The sequence below is a fragment of the Melanerpes formicivorus genome, unplaced genomic scaffold (assembly GCF_026170545.1).
Source record: "Melanerpes formicivorus ecotype bairdi unplaced genomic scaffold, bMelFor1.0.p_v2 SCAF_10, whole genome shotgun sequence".
NCBI lineage: Eukaryota > Metazoa > Chordata > Aves > Piciformes > Picidae > Melanerpes > Melanerpes formicivorus.
Genome location: NW_027142362.1, coordinates 22,055,429 through 22,078,244, shown reverse-complemented (window position 1 = coordinate 22,078,244; position 22,816 = coordinate 22,055,429). Strand labels below are relative to the sequence as shown.

The 22,816-nt window shown below is 59.5% G+C and overlaps 2 protein-coding genes across 3 annotated transcripts in view; both read left to right on the top strand.

The window, feature by feature from the left end:
* The first annotated feature begins 2,485 nt into the window (after positions 1-2,485).
* PTPN9 (protein tyrosine phosphatase non-receptor type 9) lies at positions 2,486-15,237 on the top strand. Its single transcript, XM_068144251.1, has 13 exons — positions 2,486-2,877; positions 7,523-7,666; positions 8,161-8,250; positions 8,597-8,721; positions 9,429-9,534; positions 10,168-10,278; positions 10,999-11,327; positions 11,679-11,772; positions 11,865-11,934; positions 12,432-12,510; positions 12,760-12,910; positions 13,018-13,225; positions 13,518-15,237. Exons 1-13 carry the CDS (start codon positions 2,845-2,847, stop codon positions 13,748-13,750), a joined length of 1,773 nt encoding a protein of 590 aa, XP_068000352.1. The 5' UTR covers positions 2,486-2,844; the 3' UTR covers positions 13,751-15,237.
* A 3,482-nt stretch (positions 15,238-18,719) lies between these two features.
* SIN3A (SIN3 transcription regulator family member A) overlaps positions 18,720-22,816 on the top strand; it is a 60,161-nt gene continuing 56,064 nt past the window's right edge. Inside the window, exon 1 of one of the 2 annotated variants that reach the window (XM_068144249.1) lies at positions 18,720-18,731. The gene's annotated coding sequence lies outside the window, so the exon portion shown is untranslated. Of the gene's footprint in view, positions 18,732-19,711; positions 20,101-22,816 lie in introns of those variants that run through there. The other variant, XM_068144248.1, reaches the window with a different exon arrangement.

The following is a 22,816-nucleotide window of genomic DNA, read 5'->3' as shown; positions in this document are numbered from 1 at the left end:
CAGAAAGACAAATTCTTGAGCGTCTTCCTGCTACCTAAGGCTGGATGCGTGCTGTGCCTCCCAAACAGGGGCTGAGACATGGCTCGCAGCGCTCACTGGAGTGGAGGAAATGCTTCTGCGGGTTGGATTCTCCTCCAGGCCGAGGTGCTTCACTGCCTCCCTGCTGCTGCCCTTCTCATCCCGGGCTTTCTGAGCACCCGTTGCTGCCTTTCCCTGGCTTTAGCGTAGGGGGCGAAGCCAAAGCAGGGTGGGGGTGCAACCGTGGTACTCGCCATCCCCAGGTTGCTTTGCAGAGGGAAGTTAAAAGGCCGGGGTGGGACTCTCTCGGGAGGGATGAAATATCAGGCTAACCCTGCCGCTGGGGAGTCTCCTCCTAGCCCTCTGTGAAGTGCCCCCAGTGAGGGCCCCTCTTCAGGAGGGGGTGGCTGCCTGCAGATAGCGGGGGCACTTGTATCCTGCCCTCACACCCCCCGTTTTTCCCAGAAAAGCCCTTGTGTCTGTGCCAGCCCTGCGGGCTGCTTGTGCTCGCCTGACTGCAGCCGCTATTGATTATACCAGCGGGCAGCCCGGACTGCCCCAACTGCTGCTGGGGGGAGGGGGCTGGCCTCAGCTCCCCCTCCCCAGGAGGGCGGGGAGCAGAGCCTCAGCAGCATTCACACTCTTCAAAGAGCTGCTATATTCTGTGATTTTTCATTACTATTGGGGCGTTGCTTTGGCATGCAAAGTAACTGGGCTGGGGGAAAGGGACAAACACCTGGACTGTGTTGCCATCCCTGTCCCTTGAAGGTTCTGGGCTCCTCTGGCTATGGGTCCCCCTGTGCTTCAGCCTCCCTGGCTGGCAGAGGACCACAGGAGAGCCCTGGTTGGGAGACCTCACCCAGCTTCTCATCAGTGTAGTCTTCCTTCCTCAGGCAATTAAAACCGGAGGTGGGCATCGGGCTGCAAGATTTGTGCATCCCTCAGGGCAGAGAAAGCCGCAGCTCAGGTTACTGCCTCCCTGCTGCCCTCCAGCAACCTCTCAGGGTCCTCTAGCCAAGGGGAAAGAGTGGGCAGGAGATAAAATAGAGCCCAAGAGGGGCTGCCTTCAGCTGCTTGCTCTGATGGATGGAGGAGAGCAATAGGGAAGCTACTGGAACGTCCAACCGGCTCCAGATGATGCCACATAGTTTCCCCTTTAAAAGTGCGAGCTGGAGTGGAGAAATAAATATTTGTGTTACAATTCCTGATGGAAACCAAAGGCTGTGTTTGGAGAGAGGGTGTTAAACGGAAGCCACCCGGGCCAGCGCAGTTTGTTGCTGTGACTATTTTGTTTGCTGGGTGCGATCCCGCTCCCAGCTGTTCCCTGTGCTGCTCCCAACTGGAACAGGCGGCAGCTTCGGCAGTCACTGAGGAGGGGTCACCCCCTGGCAGGATGGGGGGAGGGGAGGGCTTAAATGTAGTCTGGAGTAGGAGAGATGAGCACCTCGACCTCTAGATGTGGCCTGGGGCTCTGGAGGACAGCCAGCCCCCGAGCCTGCATCCAGCTTGGGGCTCAGCGCCTTTCCCCTGCCCTTCCATTTTCTCCCAGTTAGGTGCAAAGGCTTTGGCTGCAGGCACGTTGCCAAGGCAGTCCTCCTCGGCTGAACAAAATGTCCCCCTGTCCCGAGGCCTGCCTTTTTGGTGGGGCCGCTGCTGGCCCGCTGCTCCCCGAGGTCCCTGCTCCTTGCCGGAGGAGCGCCGCCGTTCTCCATGCCGGTGTGCCCAGCCAGGGCGTGCGATGTAGGGGCTGCAGAGGAGGGAGAGTGAGGAAAGGGCTGGAAATCGCGGCGGCCTGTTTGCTCAGTCCGCAGGGCAGGACTGCGGGGCAGAAGCAGAGGCAGAGGAGGATAAGGCTGGCAGGAGAGGTGAGGCTGGGGGGGCTGGAGCTGATGCTCGAGGCAGGCTGAGCGCTCCCGGGCTGGGGCTGCGGCTCAGGCAGGGTGGAAGCACGGCACAGCCAGAATGAAACATCAAGGGGCTGCCCACGGGCGGCGAGGAGCGTTGCTCGGCGGAGGGATCACATAAAACATAGCACGAAGGGGGGGTCCTCCAAACGCCCCCTCCCTCCTCCCCGAAGCCCGGGTGCGAAGGTGGCCGAGGCTGGAAGGCAGACAGACAGACCTCCGGGGGTCTTTGGGCGCCGTTCGCCAGCGCTCACCCATGCAGGCGGTTCCGGGCAGGGCCGTTCGCCACCATCTTAGCGGTGGCAGCGGTGCCAGCGCCTGTCACCGAAGCCTGGTGGGGGGAGAACAGGGAAACGCCGGGGCACGCAGAACCGGGGCGGGCAGAGGCAGGGCTCCGCCAGCTCCTCCATTCCCACCCCGGCCGCTGCCGCCCCTCCGCCGAGGAGGGCTTCCTGTCCCCCGCCTTCCCCTGGCCGCCCGCCCGCTCCCTCCCTCCCGCCGGGGCCGAGCCGAGAGCCGAGGGGAGGGGGCTGCGGGCGCTTCCTGCCGCCGCCCCCGCCGGGGCAGAGCGGAGCGGGGCGGGGAGGGGAGCACGGCCCGGCCCGGCCCAGCCGAGCGGCGCTTTCCGGCCCGAGCCAAACTCCCCGGCGGGCTGCCAGCAAGATATTGGAAATTTTATTATTTACATTTTTTCTAATTTATTTATTTTAATTTTTTTTTTTTTCCCCGGCACTTTCGGCGGGGACCCCGGGGCGGAGCCGCCCTCACCGATTCTGCTGCGGCTGGGAGGGACCGATACCGGTACCCGCAGCTCTGCCGGTCCCCGGGAATGGGCTCCGGCGGGGTGCCCGCCGCTTAGCCCGGCTCGGTACAGCCCGGCCCGGCCCGGCCCGCCGGGAGCAGCGGGGCCGCGCCGCACAGCATGGCCGCAGAGCTCAGCGCCGAGGAGGAGCAGGTAGGTCTCCGCCGGGCATCCCTAACCCGGGCTGGGCTGGGCAGCACTCTTACGCAGCCCCCTGCCGCTCCCCACCTCCCCACTCCCCTCAACCCCATCTTTTGGCTGCCCTGATTTGCGGCGTTTTTTCGAAGCGTGGTGGTGTTCTCCAAGGAAAGCCCCATTTGCAAAACCCCCCTTCTCCAACCTGGACAGCCCCCCATCAGCCCTGCCCCACATCAGCCCAGCCCCACATCAGCTCAGCCCCCCACCCATTGCGCTGCCCACCCAGCGCACACCCCAAAGGCTTTTGCAGGGTCTGAACGCTAGGTGCCAGGGCAGGGAAGGGTGCTGCAGCTTGGGGTTGGGGTCAGGCACCCTCAAAGTGGCGTGTCCCCCCCTCCTGGCAGGCCTCCCCCCGTAGGCAGGCTGCCGTGGGGATGCGTGTGCATGCTCTTCCCACGCCCCAGGCCTCCCCGTGACGTCCCGGCTTCCTCCGCCGGCCTTGCGTCACCGCGGGAGGATGTTGCTGGGCTCGGGGAACGGGGATGATAATCCAGCCAGGGCATGTTGGACGGTGAGAGCAGCTTCTGGCTCTCGCTTTCCTCGTCCTCATCCGCAGGGATGTCCACCTGGCTCTGCGTCCGCACCCTGAGACACATCCCACAGAGGCTGCTTCGAAGCCGGGCTCTCGGGCTCCCCGTGCTGATGCGATGCTCAGGCTGGCCAAGGGCTTGGCCCTGCATCGGCCGCCTTGCTGGCCTCAGGGGTCACAATGCAAAACCAAAAGCAAGCAGATGGACAGTTTTCTGTCTGTGTGCTTGGTGGTGTTCTTTTAAACCATCCTTCGTTTCTACTGGAAGGTTTAGGAGGGTCGGTATGGAGACCCTGGGTTCTCCAAACCCCCATGCCCTTCGGGGAAGGGCTTGCTCGGAGCTGGAGGAGTCCATCCTGCAGCCCGTGCTGGAATTGCAGCACTTCCAGGCTTTCTCCTTCCACCACACCTCTCTCTTATCAGTGCTGCTCCTGGGAGTGGTGTTGCTATCTCTAGGGGTATCAAATCTCAAGGGTTGGGGCTGTTTGTGCCCCGATGCCCTGCAGGTGACAGTGTTTTGTGTTTCCCCTGTGTTGTGGAGGGGGCAAAGCTTCCAGCAAACAGGGTTTGGGAAGACCCTGCTCTGGCAGGGAAGCTTGGTTTGCAGCCAGAGCTGTGTCTGGGCTCCTTCAATCGGCATCCAAGGATCCGAGGGGATCCAAGATGTTTGGTTTGTGTGGCAATATTGGATGGAGAAGATGAAGGGGCTATTTGGAACATCAGGCTGGAGCAGTGGAAGGCTGCCCCCTGTGCAGCCCTTGGAAGCCAAATAGTGGAAGTTTCTCTCTTTTTATGGGTGGTGGGGGCTGGGACATCCCCTTCCTGCTACCTCTTCACCATCCTCAGGACCACATCAGGATTTCCTCTGCTTGCTCTGCTCTCCTTCATTACTGACAGCAAGCCAAGGTTGGGGGAATTCACCCTCTCCTCTTCCTGCCAGCCCTGAGACATCTCTTACTCCATAGAATCTCCACAGCCTATCCCAGAGGATCCAAACCAATTTTCCTCAGGCGTTTTCAGCCCAGCTGTGATTTTCCCTTCCAGCTGAAGAAGGAGGGTGGGTTTGCTGCCTGCACAGTCCACAGGAGGAGGGCTTGAGGAGCCCTCATGTTCCCATGGTGGTGGCTTTGTCACCAGCCTGTCCTGGCGCAGCAAAGCAGGGACTTGGATGACGCCAGCTCTCCAAAGCCTGGCATTGTTCTGAGCACCCGGCCGCAGACAGTTTCGCTCAGAGCCCTGCCATCACCTGCAGAAACAGGGCTGCTTCTGCAGCTCTGGGGCAAGGGCTTCACCTTCACTGCGTGGGGCGATCCTGCTTGACACTGGGATAAATCCATGTAGGATCCAGGACAGAAATGGTGATGAGACCCCATGGAGCATGCCAGGTGGGCAGGGCTATGGCTGCTAGTGGTGCTCGGCTCAGTAACTCCTGGCTCGGTTGAATGTCGGCATCGGTAAGTTTGGGATTTCGTTTTGCTGCTGGAGAAAGCTGGGGAAAGCTGAAATTCATGGCTGAGCCACCCTGCAAAGCCAGCTCTTGTCCTCCCTGGTCTTGCCCCTTGCAAAAACATCCAGCATCCCTCCTGGTGGATGCTGGAAATGAGATTGCACAAGCTGTGAGGGGTTAGATGTTGAGGAAGGAGACCTGAACCATGTGTTACATGGTCTGCTTCCTTCCCATCACCTCGGGGCATCCTTCCCATCACCTCGGGGCACCTTTCTCATTCTAGGCTGCCTTATTGGCTCTGGTCTCTCTCTGAGGGCAGTGATACCATGCCTGTTGCTCTCCATTACCCCTGTGCCATCCTGCTGGGGAAGGAACACTTTGGGCTTGTGCGCCCAGCCCAGCCCTAGCTTTTGGGCTACCAGGGGCTCAGAGGGCTCCCTAAAGAAGCAGGGTTATGGCCAGTGGGGTTTCCTGTCTTTAGTTTATGGTTCTGTGAGTGTGTGTTAAGGCTGAAGATGGTCTCTACATACACCCATTTATTTTCCTATTGCTCTTCAATAGAGGAGGAAGCATTAAAAATTTGGCTACAAAAGAGCTGCTTTTGCTTTGGCAAAGTGGAGGCAGCTGGAGATGAAGCCCTGGAGATAAAGGTGCCTGATAAGTACAGCTCCCAGCAAAAGCTCCCTCTGGCTGCTGGCTGGGAGGTAAGAATGCAAGGCAGGGAGGTGAGAATGCAAGGCAGGGGCGTGCATGCCACCGTGGCTCCTTTGCCTGCTTCTTGCAGCTCGGTGCCCCCAGCAGTCGCAGAGATGGGGGTGACCGATCGGGCTGCTGAGCCGTGGCCAGCTGACCAGGGCACACTGCTGTGCCAGGAGGGATCGTGATGCTTGAAGGGGATTTTTGCAAGGGATTGGCGCTGGACTATTTAAATCCACTTTCTGAGTCCTCCCGGTGCTGCTGGTAGCAGGTCCAGCCTAATTCCATGAGTTCTCTCCCTGCCACTCTGACCAACTCCAGTAGCGCATTAGGGAGCTTGTGTCTACCGTGTGCTGGGGTCTGGGCTGGCCCTTACCACCTGCCAGCAGCCGGTCAAGCCAGCATCTCTTCCCAAAAAGCCCGTGGTGATGGCAGGCGGGCTGTGAGGAGCCCCCTTGGACAAGGTGGGCTCCTTGGCTCATCTCACAAGCGAAGATGCTTGCCCCCGCCGAGCCTCGCGCCGCCGATAAACCCCAGCCCTTGGCTTCCTCCCGTCGGAAGTCATTAACGCCGCCGAGCTTTGCTGGCTGAATAACTCCGAGCCGCTCGGTGACATCCAACACCGCCTCCTGCCCGCGCTCCCTGCGCCGGCAGCCAGCCTTCGGCACTCGCCCTCCCTCCTCCTCCTCCTCGTGACGTCATCGCCATCCTCCGCTCTTGCGAGCATGGAAACGTCTCCGCTTTGGGGTTTTGCCTCGGGTGGAAGCGAGGAGTTTCAGGAACCCCCTCCATCCTTTGAGTGATAGGTGGAGGAAGGCTGGGCCGTGCTGTCCCTTTTCCCTTGGGGCTGCTGTGTGGGGGATAGATTTAGCCCGGACGTTAGGAAGAAGTTCTTTACTATGAGAATGGAAACACAGTGGAGCAGGTTGCCCAGGGAGGTTGTGGATGTCCTTTCCCTGGAAATATTCGAGGTGAGGTTGGACAAGACCTTGAGCAACCTGGTCTAGTGGAAGGTGTCCCTGCCCACGGCAGCAGGGTCGGAACTAGGTGATCTTTGAGGCCCCTTCCAACTCAAGCCACTCTCTGACTGCAGGTCAGCATGCAGCAAACAGCAAAACCCCTCAGCAGCGGTGCTCAGAAACCCTGAGCCCACCTGGCAAATACAGCTTGTGCAAATAATTCATTTTGGGGCTATTCTGCTTGCCTTCAGGGATTTAAGCCCACTGGGGGGTTGCAGATGGGATTTGCCACTCTGCTCTGCACTAGGGTTGGAAAAGTTTCTTTTTTGGATATTGTTCTGGGTGCAAGCAGTGCTGGTGCTTTGGGAGGGGAGCGTGCTCATGCAGGATGACCCCAGTGCCTGATGGAAGCATGGGCTGAGGGCACCCTCCTGGGCTGAACCCTCCTTGTCTGGTTGTCTGCAGCTGTGTGAAAGTGGCCTTACTGGGTGACCTGGTCCACGTCCTGTAGCACATCAAAGCATCAGCCCTTGATGCTGGTTGTGCTTGTTACCTGTGTTCACACAGCCAGGTTCTCTGCTCCACAGCAGAGCTGCAGCCCCAGGAGGATGCTGCCAGCTGATGGGTTCCCGCTGCACTGGGGCTGCTGTCTCTGAATGAGAGTTTACTACCTGGAGAATCTTCCTTTTACTCACCCTGTCCCTCCCATAAGTCTTCCCAGCCCCTTGCTCCCTTCTTCACAATGGTGTTGTCTCCATTTCCATCCCCACCCACGATGCCCTTACTTCCTTTTAGTAGCTACCATAGAGCTTTCCTCTTTTCTGCTGGAGCTGCCGGATTTGCCAAGCTGTGCTCAGCCTCTGCTCGCACACCAAGGAGCCTGCAGCTCCTGCCATGACCAGGGATGCTCCTTAGGCTCTCCTCCTCCTGCCACCGCATCTCACTGCCCACTCCTGATCTCTCCTGCAGGCGACCAAGCAGTTCCTGGAGGAGATCAACAAGTGGACAGGCCAGTACAATGTGTCCCCGCTCTCCTGGAACGTGGCTGTCAAGTTCCTCATGGCCCGCAAGTTCGACGTCCTGCGGGCCATCGAGCTCTTCCACTCCTACCGGGTAAGTCACCGGGGGCTGGGTCCCCCACAGCCCGAGGGCTCCCTGCTCTCTGAGAGATCTCTGGTCCCAAAGACAACCCTCCCCCTGCTTTATTTCTTCTCCCCACTCCGTTATGAGTTTTATCCAGCTGGAAAATCCTTTTCCAGCCAAGGCGAGTCACCATGGAGACCTCCTCGACTCCACTCCCCTCTCTGTTGCTGAGAACAGCAGCGTTCATGCTCGCAGGGTGCCCTCCCAGTTGGCCTGGGGGTATCCTTCCCCCTACCCCGTACATAAAGGATCTATCTGCATAGAGTTCCCATGCTGGCTTTGCAGAGCTGTTCCTCCCCGTGCTGCTGCAGGCAGTTGCAGTTCCCTGCTGGAAAATGGGGCCATGGAGCAGAGGTTTCTGTGCTGTGGTTTCCCTTGGAGGGCTGGGTGCCCCTGGGGGACACGTTGGTGGCTGGAGGGCTGAGGTGTCCATGCTGGCAGTCACACCAGCTCCCTGCCTGCAGGAGACACGGCTGAAGGAGGGCATCGTGAAGCTGAAGCCGCACGAGGAGCCGCTGCGCTCGGAGCTGCTCAGCGGCAAGTTCACCATTCTGGTAGGTGGAACTGGACCCCCCTGAGTTACAATCATAGAATTGTTAGGGTTGGAAGGGACCCCAAGGATCATCTAGTTCTGACCCCCCTGCCATAGGCAGGGACACCTCACACTAGATCAGGTTGCTCCACAGCCACGTCCAGCCCGGCCTTCAAAACCTCCAGGGAAGAGGCTTCCAGCATCTCGCTGGGCAACCTGTGCCAGTCTCTCACCATCCTCATGGGGAAGAATTTCTCCCTACCATCCAGTCCGAATCTAGCCCAAATTGCTCCACGTTGCCCTAGGTGGGTGGCTTATCCTGGCTTCACAAGGGTGTCTGTGGGAGCCTGACCCTATTTCTTCACCAGAGCGTGCGGGACCCCTCAGGAGCCTCCATCGCCCTCTTCACAGCCAAGCTGCACCACCCTAGCAAGAGTGTGCAGCATGTGGTGCTCCAGGCGCTCTTCTACCTGCTGGACCGAGCAGTGGAGAGGTGAGTCTGCCTCCTGAGAGTTGCCCTGTCTTACAGCAGCAGGTCCCTGGGGAAGCCCTTGCCTCCCAGGGGCTGCTGCTTCCCGAGGATTTGATGAAAGCCCTCCAGAAGGCTTTGTGGGGAAAAGCCGTGCCATTTCTGTGCCAGATGTCAGTTCTTGGAGGTGGTCACAGCTCCCTGAGGCCTCAAATTCCCTGTCTGCCCCTGATTTGAACCCAAGCTGCTCATCCCCCATGGGGGAATTTCATTCCTGCTTCAAGCCCCGAAGCAGGCTCTTCACACCCTTTCTGTGCCCATGTCTGGGATTCAGTTTAGCAAAGCCACTGATTCCTGCAGGCTTTGGCCAGGAAGGAGGCAGCCCTGCTGCAGGAGGGGTGTAACATGAGCCCTGCCAAAAATACAGAGCCTGGGTGTCCCCTTTGTCCTGCTGGGCTCTTTCTGGATTGGAACTTGCCCATCACGGGCCACGCAGCTGAGATGGGCTTCAAATACAGACCAGACTTTAACGAGGGTCATAGGAAATGGTACTGGAGCAGCTGGGAAACGCAGAGGGGAGCTTTGGGTCCATGACTCCTTCTGGAAGCACAAGGAGGTTTTCTGGGGTCAGCAAGCTGGAGGTGAGGTTAGCATGGCACAGATCTGCTCATGCAGGAGTTGAGCAGTTGGATGTGCTGGGGTTGACCTTGCTCTTTGCCCCCCTGTCTCAGCTTCGAAACGCAGAGGAATGGGCTGGTGTTCATCTATGACATGGCAGGCTCACAATACACCAACTTTGAGCTGGACCTCAGCAAGAAGATCCTTAACCTGCTGAAGGTAATGGCCAGGGGCATCCTGGTGTCTGGGGACAGCACGCAGGGCCGCTCCCTCACCGGGAACGTGGAGCGCTGTGGGTTTGGACAGTGCTGAGGACATCTTGGTTGAGGAGCACCAGCTCCAGCCCAGCAGGAGCCCGGGAAGGGGCTGGGAGCCTGCCAGGCCAGACCCGGCCGGGGCTGTGGTGTCCCGTGGGTGGGAGGGGATCAGCTGTCCCCGTGCCGGATTCCTCTGGCAGCTGCTGGCAGTGCTTTTGGGAAAACAGATGCAAATGATTCTTTAATCGCGCTGGCATTTGGTGCCTCCTCCCTTCTCCGGAAAGAAGAAGTAACAGTAAATATTGGCCGGGCTCCCTTCCCCGCCCAAAGCCCGACTCCCAGGCTTCACCTCTCCCCCGCCCAGCCAAGCCCTCTGCCTACCTAATTCCAAGCAAATCGTTTGTTTCCGTATCGGAGCATAAAAAGAAGCGTGGCCGTGGGCTGCTGGCTGCGCGCGAGGCACGCTCCCGGTGTGGCACTGCCAGCGTCAGGTCCCTCCTCTCCTGCTTGTCATCTCCGCTGGGACCTGCCCCCCTGCCCCAGCAGAGCGTGGAGAGGGGCTGGCAGCGTGGATCTGACCCTCTCCTGCCCGCAGGGTGCCTTCCCAGCTCGGCTGAAGAAGGTTTTCATCGTGGGAGCTCCCATGTGGTTTCGTGTGCCCTACTCCATCATCAGCCTGCTGCTGAAGGAGAAGCTGCGGGAGCGGGTGAGGGCAGGGGCATCCCCCTGGGATGGGACCCTCGCTGGGGAGGGCTGGGGCTGATTTCCCTTTGGGACAGGATGGTGTAGGCAGCTTGTGGCCCATAGCCCTGTCAGCTGTAAGCTGCTGATCCCAGGTCTGGGAGGGAGGGAGGCTTTCTCAGCCTGTTCCGTGGGGGGCTCAGCCTGCTCTGGTACTGGCAGCAGGTATCTTCAACCCCTTTTGAAATCGACTTTGATTATTTTCCCCTCTGTGATGAGGCTGCCAGCAGCAGCAAGCAGAGGCAGTGGTCAATGATTAAAGGGAAAGGAAACTTTTGCTGAGCGTGCAGGAAAAGAGAGAAGCTTAAATACCTGCACTCAGTCTCTGTCTGATGTTGCCTAAAATACCTAAAGCAGCATCCTTGGCGTCAGTGATGCTGCTGATGGAGCCTCTGTCCAGCCTGATGTCTCCCTGGGCTGGACTTTGCCTCTCTGCTTTTGGTAGGAGCACAGAACCACTTGCAGATTTGGAGCTGGGTGTCAGCGTGAGCTCCCATGATGGGTGCATGGGGTGACCAGCCTTTGCCCTGCTAGCAGTATTCCCTTGGGTGCCCTCCTGGGGCAGGGGAAGAGCCTAGTGCTGTCAGGTGAAGCCTCTGCGCTCCATCAGGACCACGTCAGACCATTGCCGTTCCCATCTCCATTCTTCCAGGAGTAACCCCTGCCCCTCCTTCTTGTCCCACAGGTGCAGATGGTGAAGATGTCAGAGCTGAAGGAGCACCTGCCCCGGGAATGCCTCCCTGAGTACCTTGGGGGGTCCCTCAAAGTCGACCCTCTGAGCTGGAACTGCCGGTTCCTGCCCCAGCAGAACGGGCACCCCGACCCTCTGGACGAGCTCATCCTGGTGCCACTGGTGGCCCCCAAAGATAACGGATCCGTCCACGTCCCCGGGCCCAAGTCTGTCACCCTCCAGGAGCTGCTGGACCACGTCAGCCACAAGCAGAAACGGGGCATCTACGAAGAGTACGAAGACATTCGGCGCAGGAGCCCAGCTGGCACCTTTGTCTGCTCTTTGTGAGTTGGGGAGGGGCTGGGTGCAGGGCTCCACAGAAGGCTGGATCTCCCCCCCCCCGTGCTGCTGCTGTTGCTGCTGCTTCGTGGGGGCCTTTCTGGGGTGTGGCACTTTGGGCTCGCAGCGGAGACCCCCAGCCAGGTTACGCTGCAAGCTCCCTCTGCAGTTCCCCGGAGCTGAGCAGGGGACAGCGGGGACCAGGACCTGTCTGGGACTCTGCTTCCCGAGGCTTTGGCCAGGTGATGGCAGCAGAGCTCAGGCTATGGGCGCTGGAGGCTTATGCAGAGAAGCTGCTGCCTTTTCCTTCCGTGCCTGGAAAACATCTCTGCTTCCCTCTCACCCCTTCCTCCCAGGGCACCCTACAACCAGGAGAAGAACCGGTACGGGGATGTGCCCTGCCTGGACCAAACCCGTGTCAAGCTGGCAAAGCCGTACAGCCGGCCCGAGGTGAGGCAGCCTGGGGTGGAAGCTCCTGACACAGCTGTCCTGGCCGTGAGGCTCTGGAGGGCTCATGCTGTGCCTGTTTCTCTCCTTCCCAGCTGACCGACTACATCAATGCAAGCTTCATGGATGGCTACAAGCAGAGGAATGCTTACATTGGCACTCAGGGTATGGCCTGAGCCACTTTATTTTGCTCCTGGTGCATGTGTGGGCTTTACCTCCCTGCCTCGAGTCAACCTTCAGCCATGGCAGGGGACATCCCAGGAGCATAAATATCGTCTCTGAGGATATTTACTCTTCTCTGTGGGTATTCACTCCACATTGGTCTCCAGTGAGGAAGCAGCAGAGTTTCTCCTGGGATCCATCCTCCTTCAGGCAACCACTCCGGCCCCTAACCCAGCCTCTGGCTTTGCCCCCTCTGCCTGGGGATGAAGCAGTAGGGAGCAGAAAGTGGGGGTCGATGCTGACCCTTAAGAATTTGGTGCTGGAGGGAGCAGCGCGTAGCAGCTCCACCCGCTGCTGATGGATTCGCTTTGGGTCCATGCCCTATAAGAAGGGGCTGTGGCCCCCCAGGGAGGGCAGTGGGGGGCTGGCAGAGGCTGCTGGGTGAAGGGACTTGTGCAAATCCATCAGCTTTTGGGCTGATGTGCAGGTTGTCCCCACAGGGCCTCTGGAAAATACCTACGGTGACTTCTGGCGCATGGTGTGGGAGCAAAATGTCCTGGTGATCGTGATGACGACCCGGTGAGTGCTCTTTGGGGGGCACCCAACCCTGTTTCCCTTTGCCAAATGAGTGCCTTTACTGTTGGATGCACAGCTCCATGCCCCCTGCAGTGACCCTGCAGCCATGGTACCAAACAGAGCCCTGTGGGGTGGGGGCATCACATCAGGGATGGAATGATTGGTCCCTGTGGGATCCCCAAGGCTGGGTGGCACGGGACATGGCCCTGTTAGAGAGTGGAAAAAGTCACAAGCTTGTCCTTCTGCCTCTAGGCTGGAGGAAGGAGGCAGGAGAAAGTGTGGCCAGTACTGGCCTCTGGAGAAGGACTTCCAGGTGCGCTATGGGGCCTTGACCATCACCAACTTAGGTGTGGAGAACCTCAACCATTACAAGAAAACCATCCTGGAGATCCACAGCTCAGAGGTGTGTGGCCACAGCTGCCTAGCAGGGCACAGCACAGCGGTGCTGGATGCCCTGTGTGTCCAGGGGCAGAGGGGAGGACAGGGTCTAACCCCTCTGTTTTCCCTCAGACCAGGGAGCGTCGCCTGGTGTCTCATTTCCAGTACCTGAGCTGGCCGGACTATGGCGTCCCCTCCTCCGCCGCCACCCTCATCGACTTTCTGGGGGCTGTGAAGCAGCAGCAGAGGGTGGCAGTCAGTGCCCTGGGACCTCGCTTCAAAGGTCACCCCGGAGGACCCCCAATCGTGGTGCACTGCAGCGCCGGCATTGGCAGGACAGGTACTGGGTAACCCTGCTGCTGGGCTGGAGGCCTTGGTTGGGGGAGGACAGTGCAGCCTCTCCCCGCCAGGGTGCGTTTGGGAGCTAGCTGGCCTGGGATACATCCCCAGGACTCCCCGCAGCCATCAGACCTGGGGAAAGGTCTCTGGCTGCTTCTCCTGATGCCCGTGGTCTCACGCCGGGAGGTTTTGGGGGTGGGGGCTGAGGACCACCACCGCCCTGCTGTGCTTTCTGATGGGGGGCGGCGCTGGCTTTCGGTGGCTGACGCCACCTCCCTCGTGGCTGTTCCCAGGTACCTTCTGCGCGCTGGACATCTGCCTGTCGCAGCTGCAGGACGTGGGCACGCTGAACATCTACCAGACGGTGCTGCGCATGCGGAGCCAGCGCGCCTTCAGCATCCAGACCCCCGAGCAGTACCACTTCTGCTACGCCGCCATCCTCGAGCACGCCCAGCGCCAGGGCCTCCTGCTCGCCAACCACGGCACCCACTGGCCCGCCCAGGACAAGAGCTCGCCGGGACACTGAGAGCCGCCTCCCCCCCCACCACGGGACCCCTCCTCCCCATCCTCTCCGGGGCTGCCTCTGCGTCCACCGAGGTTCAGCGGGGCCCGGTGCTGGGGCGGGGGGAGACAGCTGCCTGCCCGCACCTGCTGGCGGCGCTGTCGAACTGTGCCTTATCCAAGCCCAGTGCGGGAGGACAGCGTGGGGAGAGGCTCCCCCTCCTCCCCGCCGTGTTTCTGCTCGGGGAGGTGGTTCTTCTTGTCTTTGAGTTGGTTTTGTTTTGGTTTATGTTTTGGTTTTGTTATGATTTTTTTTAATTAATTTTTTTTTTTCTGTTGGGACCAGCTTAAAAAAAAACAAAACAAAAAACAATGTACCTAGAGAAGGGGTTTGCCAAGCCCTAGGAAATGTATTTCCAGCCCTGCCCTGGCCCTGGGGCGTAGGAAGAGGTGCTCGCCTCAGCCTTCCCTGCCACTCAGCCTGTGTGTCTGTACCTATGCGTGTGTCTGCTGTCCCCCTGCTGCGCCCGACCCTGCTGTTCTGTAGATGCATAGAGATGAGCCCCCACTGTAGCAGCTTCTGCGGGCCCCCTGCTCTCCTGCCGGCTCATTGCTGTCATCCCTGGAGCGGTGAGTTTGGTCCTGGCTCTGTCTTGCCTTTTTTTTCCCCCTCAACTCCCCTCCTTCTTTCCTTTCCTTGCTCCTCACGGGCAGTGCTGGGACCCGGTACCCGCTCCCGTGCCCATCCCGTGGGATGCATGAGGATGCCCATTGGCGTCTTCCTCATCCTCAACTGCTGGGAGGCAGTGGCTTTGCCCCTGGGAGGCAGAGCTGGAGGATTTTAGCCATGGCAGGCAGGTTGGTGGGGGTCGAGGAGCCCCCCAGCGCCTTCAGGCCGCAGCCAGGGTCATCACTAGGTACGAGGTGACAGGGACGGATGGAGACCGACCGGCTCTCCAGGTTGCCCGGCTTTTCCAAGCCGGCAGTGGGAACCCACAGGCCCATCCCTGCTGTGAGTCACAGGGCTGGAAAAGCGCTGAGCTAAAGCAAGCCCAAACCCTGGGGAGGCAGTGAGCTGACCTCTGGGGCAGCAGCACCTGCAGGGGTGGCTGCCCTGGCCCCTGTCCCTGGCTTACCACCCTGTCCCCATGCCCCTCCAGGAGCCAGGCCTGGCAGTGCCTGGGCCTCAGTGACTTTATACTGTAATAAGCTCTCTGAATGTGTATATTCTTATTTTTTTATAATCTGGGGGGGGGACACACACTTTTTTTCATTTGTGTGTTTCTGGTATCATTTTTGGGGATTTTTTTGTTTTGTTTGGGTTTTTTGTTTGTTTGTTTTTGTATTTAACATTAACTTGATCCAAGCCAGAGCCAGAAGTATTTGTAAATGTTCCTATTTTGCTCTCCTTCAGAGAAATGTTTCTGTTGTTGTTGTTGTTGTTACTTTTTTGGAGGGTTGTTTTGAGTTTTATTTGTATTGACACAAAAATGCACGGTCAGTGCCCAGGTCCTCCTCGTAGCTCTTGTGGTGGAGTCGCTCAGGGGCAGGAGAGGGAGGGAGCTTAGGCCCTTTCACACCCCACTCGCTCCCCAGAAGCAAGCTGGCTTCATCCCTGGGGCCACGCAGACCTGCTGCAGTGCCCTCCCCCACCCCCAGCACTTCGTGGGGCACAAGGCTGCATTGGGGGCCATGCTGGGGAGCGTGGGGTAGGACTTGCTCAGGGCAGCAGTCCAAAGAGCTGACCAGCCGAGCTTCCTCCTGTCCTGGGTGAGGTCCCACCAGAGATAACCAGGCTGCGGGCAGCTTTCCAGGGCCAGCAGGATAATGGCAGCAGGGAAGGCAGTGAGATTAACGGGGCAAGTCACCCCACTCTGAGCTCCTGTCTCTTTTCCCAGGGCCTCACTGAGCCCTAGAGCATCATCAATCTCCTGTCCTGCTTCACACAATGGGCTCTTCAGAGCCTCTTCTTTGCATGATCCTTGGTGTTTGGGGGTGTGTCCCGTGGGTTTTTTTGCATTGGGGAGCTTTCTGCAGTGGCAGCTCTGGGAGAAGGCGTTTGGCTGCTGGATTTGCGGGTGAGGGCATTGCTACGGCACCGCCAGACCTGCTCAGAGCGGGCATGTAGGGCACAAAACCAGGCGGCATGGCTGGGGGGAAGGTGGCCTGGCTGCCTGCCGGCTCCCGGGCTGGCAGCAAGCCCCAGCGCCTTGGGCTGCAAGGGATTCCTGTCCTGGAGAGGCAGCCGCAGGCCCAGGCTGCAGGGTGAAGGAGGGAAAGGTGATGGAGCCAGTCGTGCCCCAGAGCAGCCAGCCCCAGCCAGGCTCTGGGCGAGAGGCAATGCTGTGGGTGGGAGGAGCAGCACCTGTGTTTGCACAGCTGGAGTCAGAAACCCGAGGAGGCTGCATCTCTGGGACTTGCAGAGGCAGAACTTTTCCCCTGTGCTCAAGGTGTGGGCAGGCTTGGCCATGCCAACCCAGGGCCCAGCGCATGGGCTGGATCCCAGCCCCGTGAGAGGTGTGCTGGGAGCATCCCTGAGCATCCTTGGAGCTGCGCACATCCTGCCTGTGGAGTGATTTTGTTTCAGCTGGAGCATCCCATCCTTCTAGGTACCATTTTCTGCCCTGCTGCACTCTTCAACCTGCAGAGCAGCTCCTCCTGCTCAGCCTGGCCTTGAGTTTCTCTCCTGGTGCCTGTTGAAGAGTGGCTCCAGCATCCAAGGGCGCTCCAAAGAACCCCTGGAGCACTCCTTCCTCACTGCCACACGTTCTTCACCCCAGCTAGGCTTTCTTGTTGGCACATATACAGGAAGGGTGTGCTTGCAGCTTGTCTTCAAGCCTGTGCTGGTGGCAGTGCCTCTCAGCTTGAGGTTTGGGGCTTTTTAACCAGTTTGGTGGCCTTCAACTGACAAATGACAGCAGAAGCCAGGGCAGAAGATTGCTTTGGCTGCTGCCTCCCGCTCCACTCACCCCAGGGGAGAAAACTGTGCTTAGGTGGAAAGAGATCACTGATAACCAGCTCTACATGGGAGCTGCACGGATACGCTGCTGACAGAGACCTTGGCAACTCCCTTCAAAGAGGGATAAGGATCCCATCTGTGCTGGAGGTGGAGGAGAGGGTTCTAAGTGTTTTCCATGGGAAAATAACCCAAACACTCCCTGACTGTTTCCAGGGCTGTGTTTCAAAAAGCAGTGTTTTCAGTCCTCTCACCCTACACAAGGTTTTGTTCCATCCACTATTCCCTGCCCTGTGCCAGCAGGTCCCCCTGGGCAGCAGGAATAGGGATTTCCATGGAAATGGTCACTTCATGCAGAGCCAGGTGTCACTGAAAAGTAAAACTCTGCATTGTTTGGAGAGCAGTGGAAGAAAGGGCCACAAGGATGAGCAGAGGGCTGGAGCACCTCTCCTATGAGGACAGACTGAAGGAGTTGGGGCTGTTCAGTCTGCAGAAGAGAAGGCTCTGAGGTGACCTCATTGTGGCCTTCCAGGATCTGAAGGGGGCCTACAGGAAGGCTGGGGAGGGACTGCTCAGGATGTCAGGTAGTGATAGGACTAGGGGGAATGGAATGAAGCTGGAGGTGGGGAGATTGAGGCTGGAGGTGAGGAGGAAGTTCTTCCCCATGAGAGTGGTGAAGCCCTGGAATGGGTTGTCCAGGGAGGTGGTCGAGGCCCTGTCCCTGGGGGTGTTTAAGCCCAGGCTGGCTGAGGCTCTGGCCAGGCTGATCTAGTGTGGGGTGTCCCTGCCCATGGCAGGGGGGTTGGAACTGGATGATCCTTGTGGTCCCTTCCAACCTTGACTGATACTATGATACTAAAGGAGCCACTCAGTGCAGGCAGCACGTTTGCCTTGCCCTGCCTGCAGCATCTTCCCTTCTCCGGAGCTCCCCCAGGGATGGGGATCAATCACCAAGGGCAAAATTCACAGCAGAGACATCCTGGGCCAAAACAAGCCCAAGAACGAAAGCCAAAGGGCTGCTTGAGGCTGGAAAGAGGATTTAAACCTACTGCAGGGAATCCCTGAAGTGTCAGTGCCATTCCTGTGCCCACCTGTCTCATTTGGCTTCCTGGATTTCTCGGCTGCGTGCACACCACCTCGCTAATTACGATTGCTTTAGTGCTTGCAGTCAGCCTGGCACGTGTTGAGCCCTGGGAGTGTACACACAGCCTGGCTCCAGCGCCAGCTCTCCTGCTTTTCTGCCACCAGCTCCCTCGCTGGATCCCCAGCAGCACGGCAGGTTCAAACACCCCAGACAACGACCTTGCAGCAGCTAAAGCCAACTGCAGCTCCTCTCCAAAGGGCTGAGAAAGATCCTCCTCTGCTGTGCCTCCCTGTCCTTGCCTCCTGGCAGCCCCCGGGGGGTCTCCTGCTGGAGCTGAGTGAAGGAAAAGCAGCTGGGCAGGAAAAAAACCCCTCAAACACAAGAGGTTTAGAGTTTGAATGAAGATGCTCCAATGTGTATTTTAACAGAAGTTTACAGCAAGTGTGTGTTTATTTTTCACCCCCCCCCCCCCCCCCCGAGCGCGCTCTGTAGGACGAGCCAAGCAGCTCCTGGGAGGCCAGGCCTGGTTCTGCCAGCCTTGAGGCCTCCTGCCAGCCTTCAGGCAGGCACAGGGCCGCTGTCTGCAGCAGGGGGGAAGCCAAAGACTCACTCCACAACTTCGTAAACCCAGGGGGAGTAAAACCGCCACCATCATTCCCATAAACGTTTAACACACACACACACACACACACACCCCCAGCCCATGCCCCAGCTCCTCTTCTCACACCATCCAAGTGGCCCGGGGAGAACAGCCCACGCCCCCACGATGCCAACCTTTGCCGCAAGAATCGCGTAGTCAGTCCCCTCCTGCCTTCCCCGGTGAGGCCTCTCCCTCGGCAACCCACCACGACACGCACGCCCCCCTGCCGGTGGGCGGGTACGGCCGTGACGATGGGTAACGGCGGGGACCAATCCGCCCCGGGGGGAGTTCCCCTCCATTCAGGGCTCCTCGCCTGCGCGTTGAGGGTATGTAACAGCTGCTTTTCCCCCCACCCCCCCCACCCCCCCCGCTTATTTTTCCCCCTCACAACACAGCGGGGTGTGCGTTTTCCTCCCCGTCTGTGCGTATGTGGAGGGAGACCCTTGGCTTGAGGGAAGCAGTGACCCGCGCGCTCCGGGCGGGAAAGAAGCGCGGCGGGAAGCGCGCGACGGCGGCGGCGCAAGGGGCGGGAAGGTGCGTGGGGGGGGGGGGAGAAGGAGACGGGGTTAGGAGAGGGGGCGGGGGGGGGGGGCGGAAGTAGAGCGGCCCGCGCGCTGCGGGGGCGTGGCTACTCTCATCCCCAGCCAATAGCGAAGAGGGGCGGGCTCGACGCAGCCACCGCATCTCTGCCTTTCCCCCCATCTGCCCCCCCCTTGCCCTCTGCGTGCGTGCGCGTGTGTGTCCCCCCCCCCCCACACGTGTAACCGACCCGTTGCCATCCCGGAAGTAAAGCGATTGGGGACAAAAGGCAGCGTCGACCCCCATACCCACACTCTCGGGCCCCGTCGCCAACTCCCCCCCCATACCCCGCGGAGGGGAGTAGTCGGCTGAGTCCGGAGGAAAGAGTGCGGCCAGGGGGGCACCAGCGTCGCCATGAGCGCGCAGACGGGCGCGCCCCCGATGTAAACATTCCACAAAAGGGCTCCCCAGAGAGGGGGCGTGGCCTTACTGCTGGAGGGGGCGGGGTTAATCCCCCTGCCGCCTGGGCGGGGCTCTCCCCCCTGCTGCGTGACGGTGGAGCCTGAAGCCACCCACTGGTTGGTTGGTGGTTTTGGTGCGCAGCCAATAGGATAACGGAGAAGGCGGGAAAGGGGCGGGGCGCGCTGCTTATACGGACATTTTTCTTCGGCGGTCGCTTGCTCGCAACCCCCCCCCCCCCCCCCCCGCCTTCTACCTCCTCCCTTCCTCTCCACATCCCCTTCCTGGGGCCGTGGCCAATAAGGGAGGGGGAAGTGGGCGGAACCAATGCGCTGATTTGCTTTGTCGTTGATAGGCGTGCGGCGCGCCCAGTGAGCGTTTGGGGCTCCCCCCCTGCGCGGGGAGGGGCGGGATTTCCCGGGGAACAGAGAAGCGGGCAGCGCTCCGCCGCGGCGGCCGAGAGACGGTTACTCCATTTTACCCCCCTCCCCCGCCGAGCCTTCCCCTCCCCAACCCCTTCCCCATCCCGCGGCACCGGCGCCGCCCCCGCCCGCCCCCCCTCTCCGGGAGGAGGGGCGCGGGGAGCCCCCCCCTCACACACACATACACACAGACCTCACCGGGGACAGCTCGTCGCCCGCCCGGGAGGGGCCCGCCGCGGCCCCGCCGCTCTCCGACCCCGAGAGAGACTCGGCCGCTGCTAGGGCCCACTTCGAGGTAAGGGACGACAGACGTGGAGGTAGGGGGTGGCGGAGAGGGGGTCGCCAGGCCCGGTACCGGCCCCCTCCAGCGATCCGTAGGGGGCGGGGCCTGGCGCCGGTGCCGCGCGTTCTGGCTGGGGGGGATGGGGGCGGGAAGAGAACGGGGACGGCGGAGAGATTAGAGGGGAGAGGCGGGGGTCGTTCCCCGGGGAGTCCTGGCCCGCACAGGCGGTTGTGCGTCCTCCCGCCCCGCCCCGCCGGGGGGTGTCCCGGCCCCGGCATGGCGGGAGCAGCGGGCGGAGCGTGTGGCGGCCGCTGGGCGCGCTGCGGGGCGGGCGCCTCCCGCCTTCCCTCCCGCCTTCCCTCCCTCCGCCTCTCCGCTCCTCCTCCCGCCCTCCGCCCGGTGCCGCTCCCGGGCTGCGGCGGGACCGCCCCCCGCCAGTGCTCGCTCTCTCCCGCATTGCACGCCCCCGGTACCGGCCGCAGTGCGCGCTGCGTCCTCCGCTGGGGCTTCCTACCGGAGCTCCTCCTCCCCACGCTGCCTGGCCACAGGGTGGGTGGGGGTGGGGAGGGGGTGCAGGGCCCTCCCCGGCCCCGCTGCCCGCCCCAACTTTCCGGTGAAGTTGCCGTTAAAAGCGTTTCGCCGCGCCGTAGCGGCCGCTGGGATCTGCTCCGCCGCCTCGCCCGCCGGCCGGGATCCAGGGCAGCTCCCTCCGAGGGTTCCTTGGGAGAGCGCTTCTAGCTCGCTCCCGCAGCCATCCGTAGGGACCTGTTGGAGCGGTGTATGGATCTATGGAAACCCGAGAGCTCCTCCTGCACGCAGGAATTTCTGAAGCGTGTGTAGCCTCCGGCCCGCATCCTTTTGTAGGGATCCCTTCGGCGCGGCGTTGTGCCTTCAACTTGCTGTTTCAGCCCTGGCTTTTTCTTCCTCCAAAATGGAATTTGCCCACAAAAACTACTTCTGTTATATTTTTTTTCCCTCTGGGTTTGCAGGAGCCTGGCTGTGGGGTTCTGATTAAAGCACTTGGTGTTTGCTTAACCGAATTACTGCCCTTTGTTTTTTTTGCCTTAGAATGAATTTTAATAGCCATTATTTGTGCAAAATAGCACTGAAAGAGGACATCCCAAGAGGCATGCATTTATTTGGACCACTAAAATGGTAAAAGTATAAAATAATTTCTTCTAGAGGTAATTTAGAGGATCAAAGGCTTTTGGGGGGCTGCACACGGGTTGTTAATTCTCCCGAGGAATCAGCACCAGGTTCGTCTGCTCAAGCCTGGCTTAAGGATGACCTGGCACCTTGGTTTTTTGTCTGACTTGTTGCTTTCGTGTTCCTCGGTTGTGCTGAAAGGTGTGGGGTCAGTGAACAAGTAGCAAACGCTCAGCCTGTTGCAGTGCAGCTCTGTTCTTCGGTCTTCTGGTTCTAACTTTCTAAATTGCTGAAATGCGAAGTTAATCGTTGGCCTGAAGCACTTCGCTGTTGGTACGAGCTGATAAAATGGCTCCTTGTGCTCACACAGTGATTTTAAAGCACCTGTGAAATTCCTTCAGCACATAAAAGCAGCTCAGCCAGCCTAGCGTTAGACTGGGCTGGCTCTCCAAGAGCAGGAACCCACTTTTTCGGCTCTTTTCTTCCCTGCCTGGGTTGAAGTTGGGAGGGTTTTTTTTGTGCTCTTTGCAAAAGGAAGCAGCCCTTTCTCACCCCAAAGTAGCTCCTTCCTCCCACCCACTGCTTCTGGGCTCGGTGTGAAGTTGCATGGAAAGCTTCAAAGTGGTCGTTCCCCCAGGGAAACGGCAGAGGACTGGGGAAACTCTGGGTGATTTGGGTTTTTTTGCAAGCAGTTTGGGAAAGGAGGATCCTCTTCCCCCTCCCCTCCTCCCCATCCCCTCCACGCAGCCTCCTGGCATGTGTGGGGCTTGGAGCACCACTATGGAATTGGCAGGCGGATTCTTTACGTTTCCAGGATTTATGAATCAGTTTGTGTCCAGATTGCTGCTCTGCTCTTCTCCGGTGTTGGGAGGCTTTTGTGGCTGTTACAGCTGGACCAGAAAAGAGAGTCCTCTTAATAGCTGTTGTTTCGGCCTGGTAGGCAGGGGTGAGCCTTTGGGGACAGGCTGCTTTTTTTCCCAGCTCCTGTGGGCTCTTCTCTCCTTCACCAAAAAAAAACCCACCCTAAAAGTGTTGTGCTGATTGTCTCCAAGAGAGGGATTGGACTCAGGAGACTGCACAAAAAGCTGCTGGCCTCTGAGTGGAAAGCCCACCTTGGATCATTTCTTTGGGGTGGGGTTAAGCACCCTGGCTCTTGGCTGCTTTGGCAACGAACAGATCAGTGCCCTACCAACTTAGCTGTCTGGATGGCGACAAGCAGGCTTCCTTCGTGCCCTGTCAAGCCACGTGGTGGGTGCTGGCACCTAATCCTCAGGCTGTCACCATGCCACTTTGCAGAAAACTCTCCTAACTGTTCCTAAAGCTTTCCCTAATGCTTTTCCAGCCCCTTTTCCTTTGGGATGTGTCTCTTCTCATTTTGGTCATGGATGTGCCTCTCTGCACGGCGCACCTCTGTAGCAAGTCCAGGGGCTTACTCCCAGGCAAGGCATCCAGGCTGTGTGGCACCAGGCAAAAAAATACATCAGCAATTGCTGAACAAGCTGGGTCATGTTCTGGAAGCTGTGTGGCTGGGTTGGTGTGCAGACAACAGCACTGCCCAAATCAAAGTCCTGGCGTGTGGGGG

What these genes read in the sequence shown, in the direction of transcription:
- PTPN9 (XM_068144251.1), top strand. Translation starts at nt 2,845, where the DNA reads ATGGCCGCAGAGCTCAGCGCCGAGGAGGAGCAG. An exon ending in AGCCGTACAGCCGGCCCGAG is followed by an intron (nt 11,773 to 11,864) that starts GTGAGGCAGCCT and finishes TCTCCTTCCCAG; the next exon opens with CTGACCGACTACATCAATGC. An exon ending in TGCTTACATTGGCACTCAGG is followed by an intron (nt 11,935 to 12,431) that starts GTATGGCCTGAG and finishes TTGTCCCCACAG; the next exon opens with GGCCTCTGGAAAATACCTAC.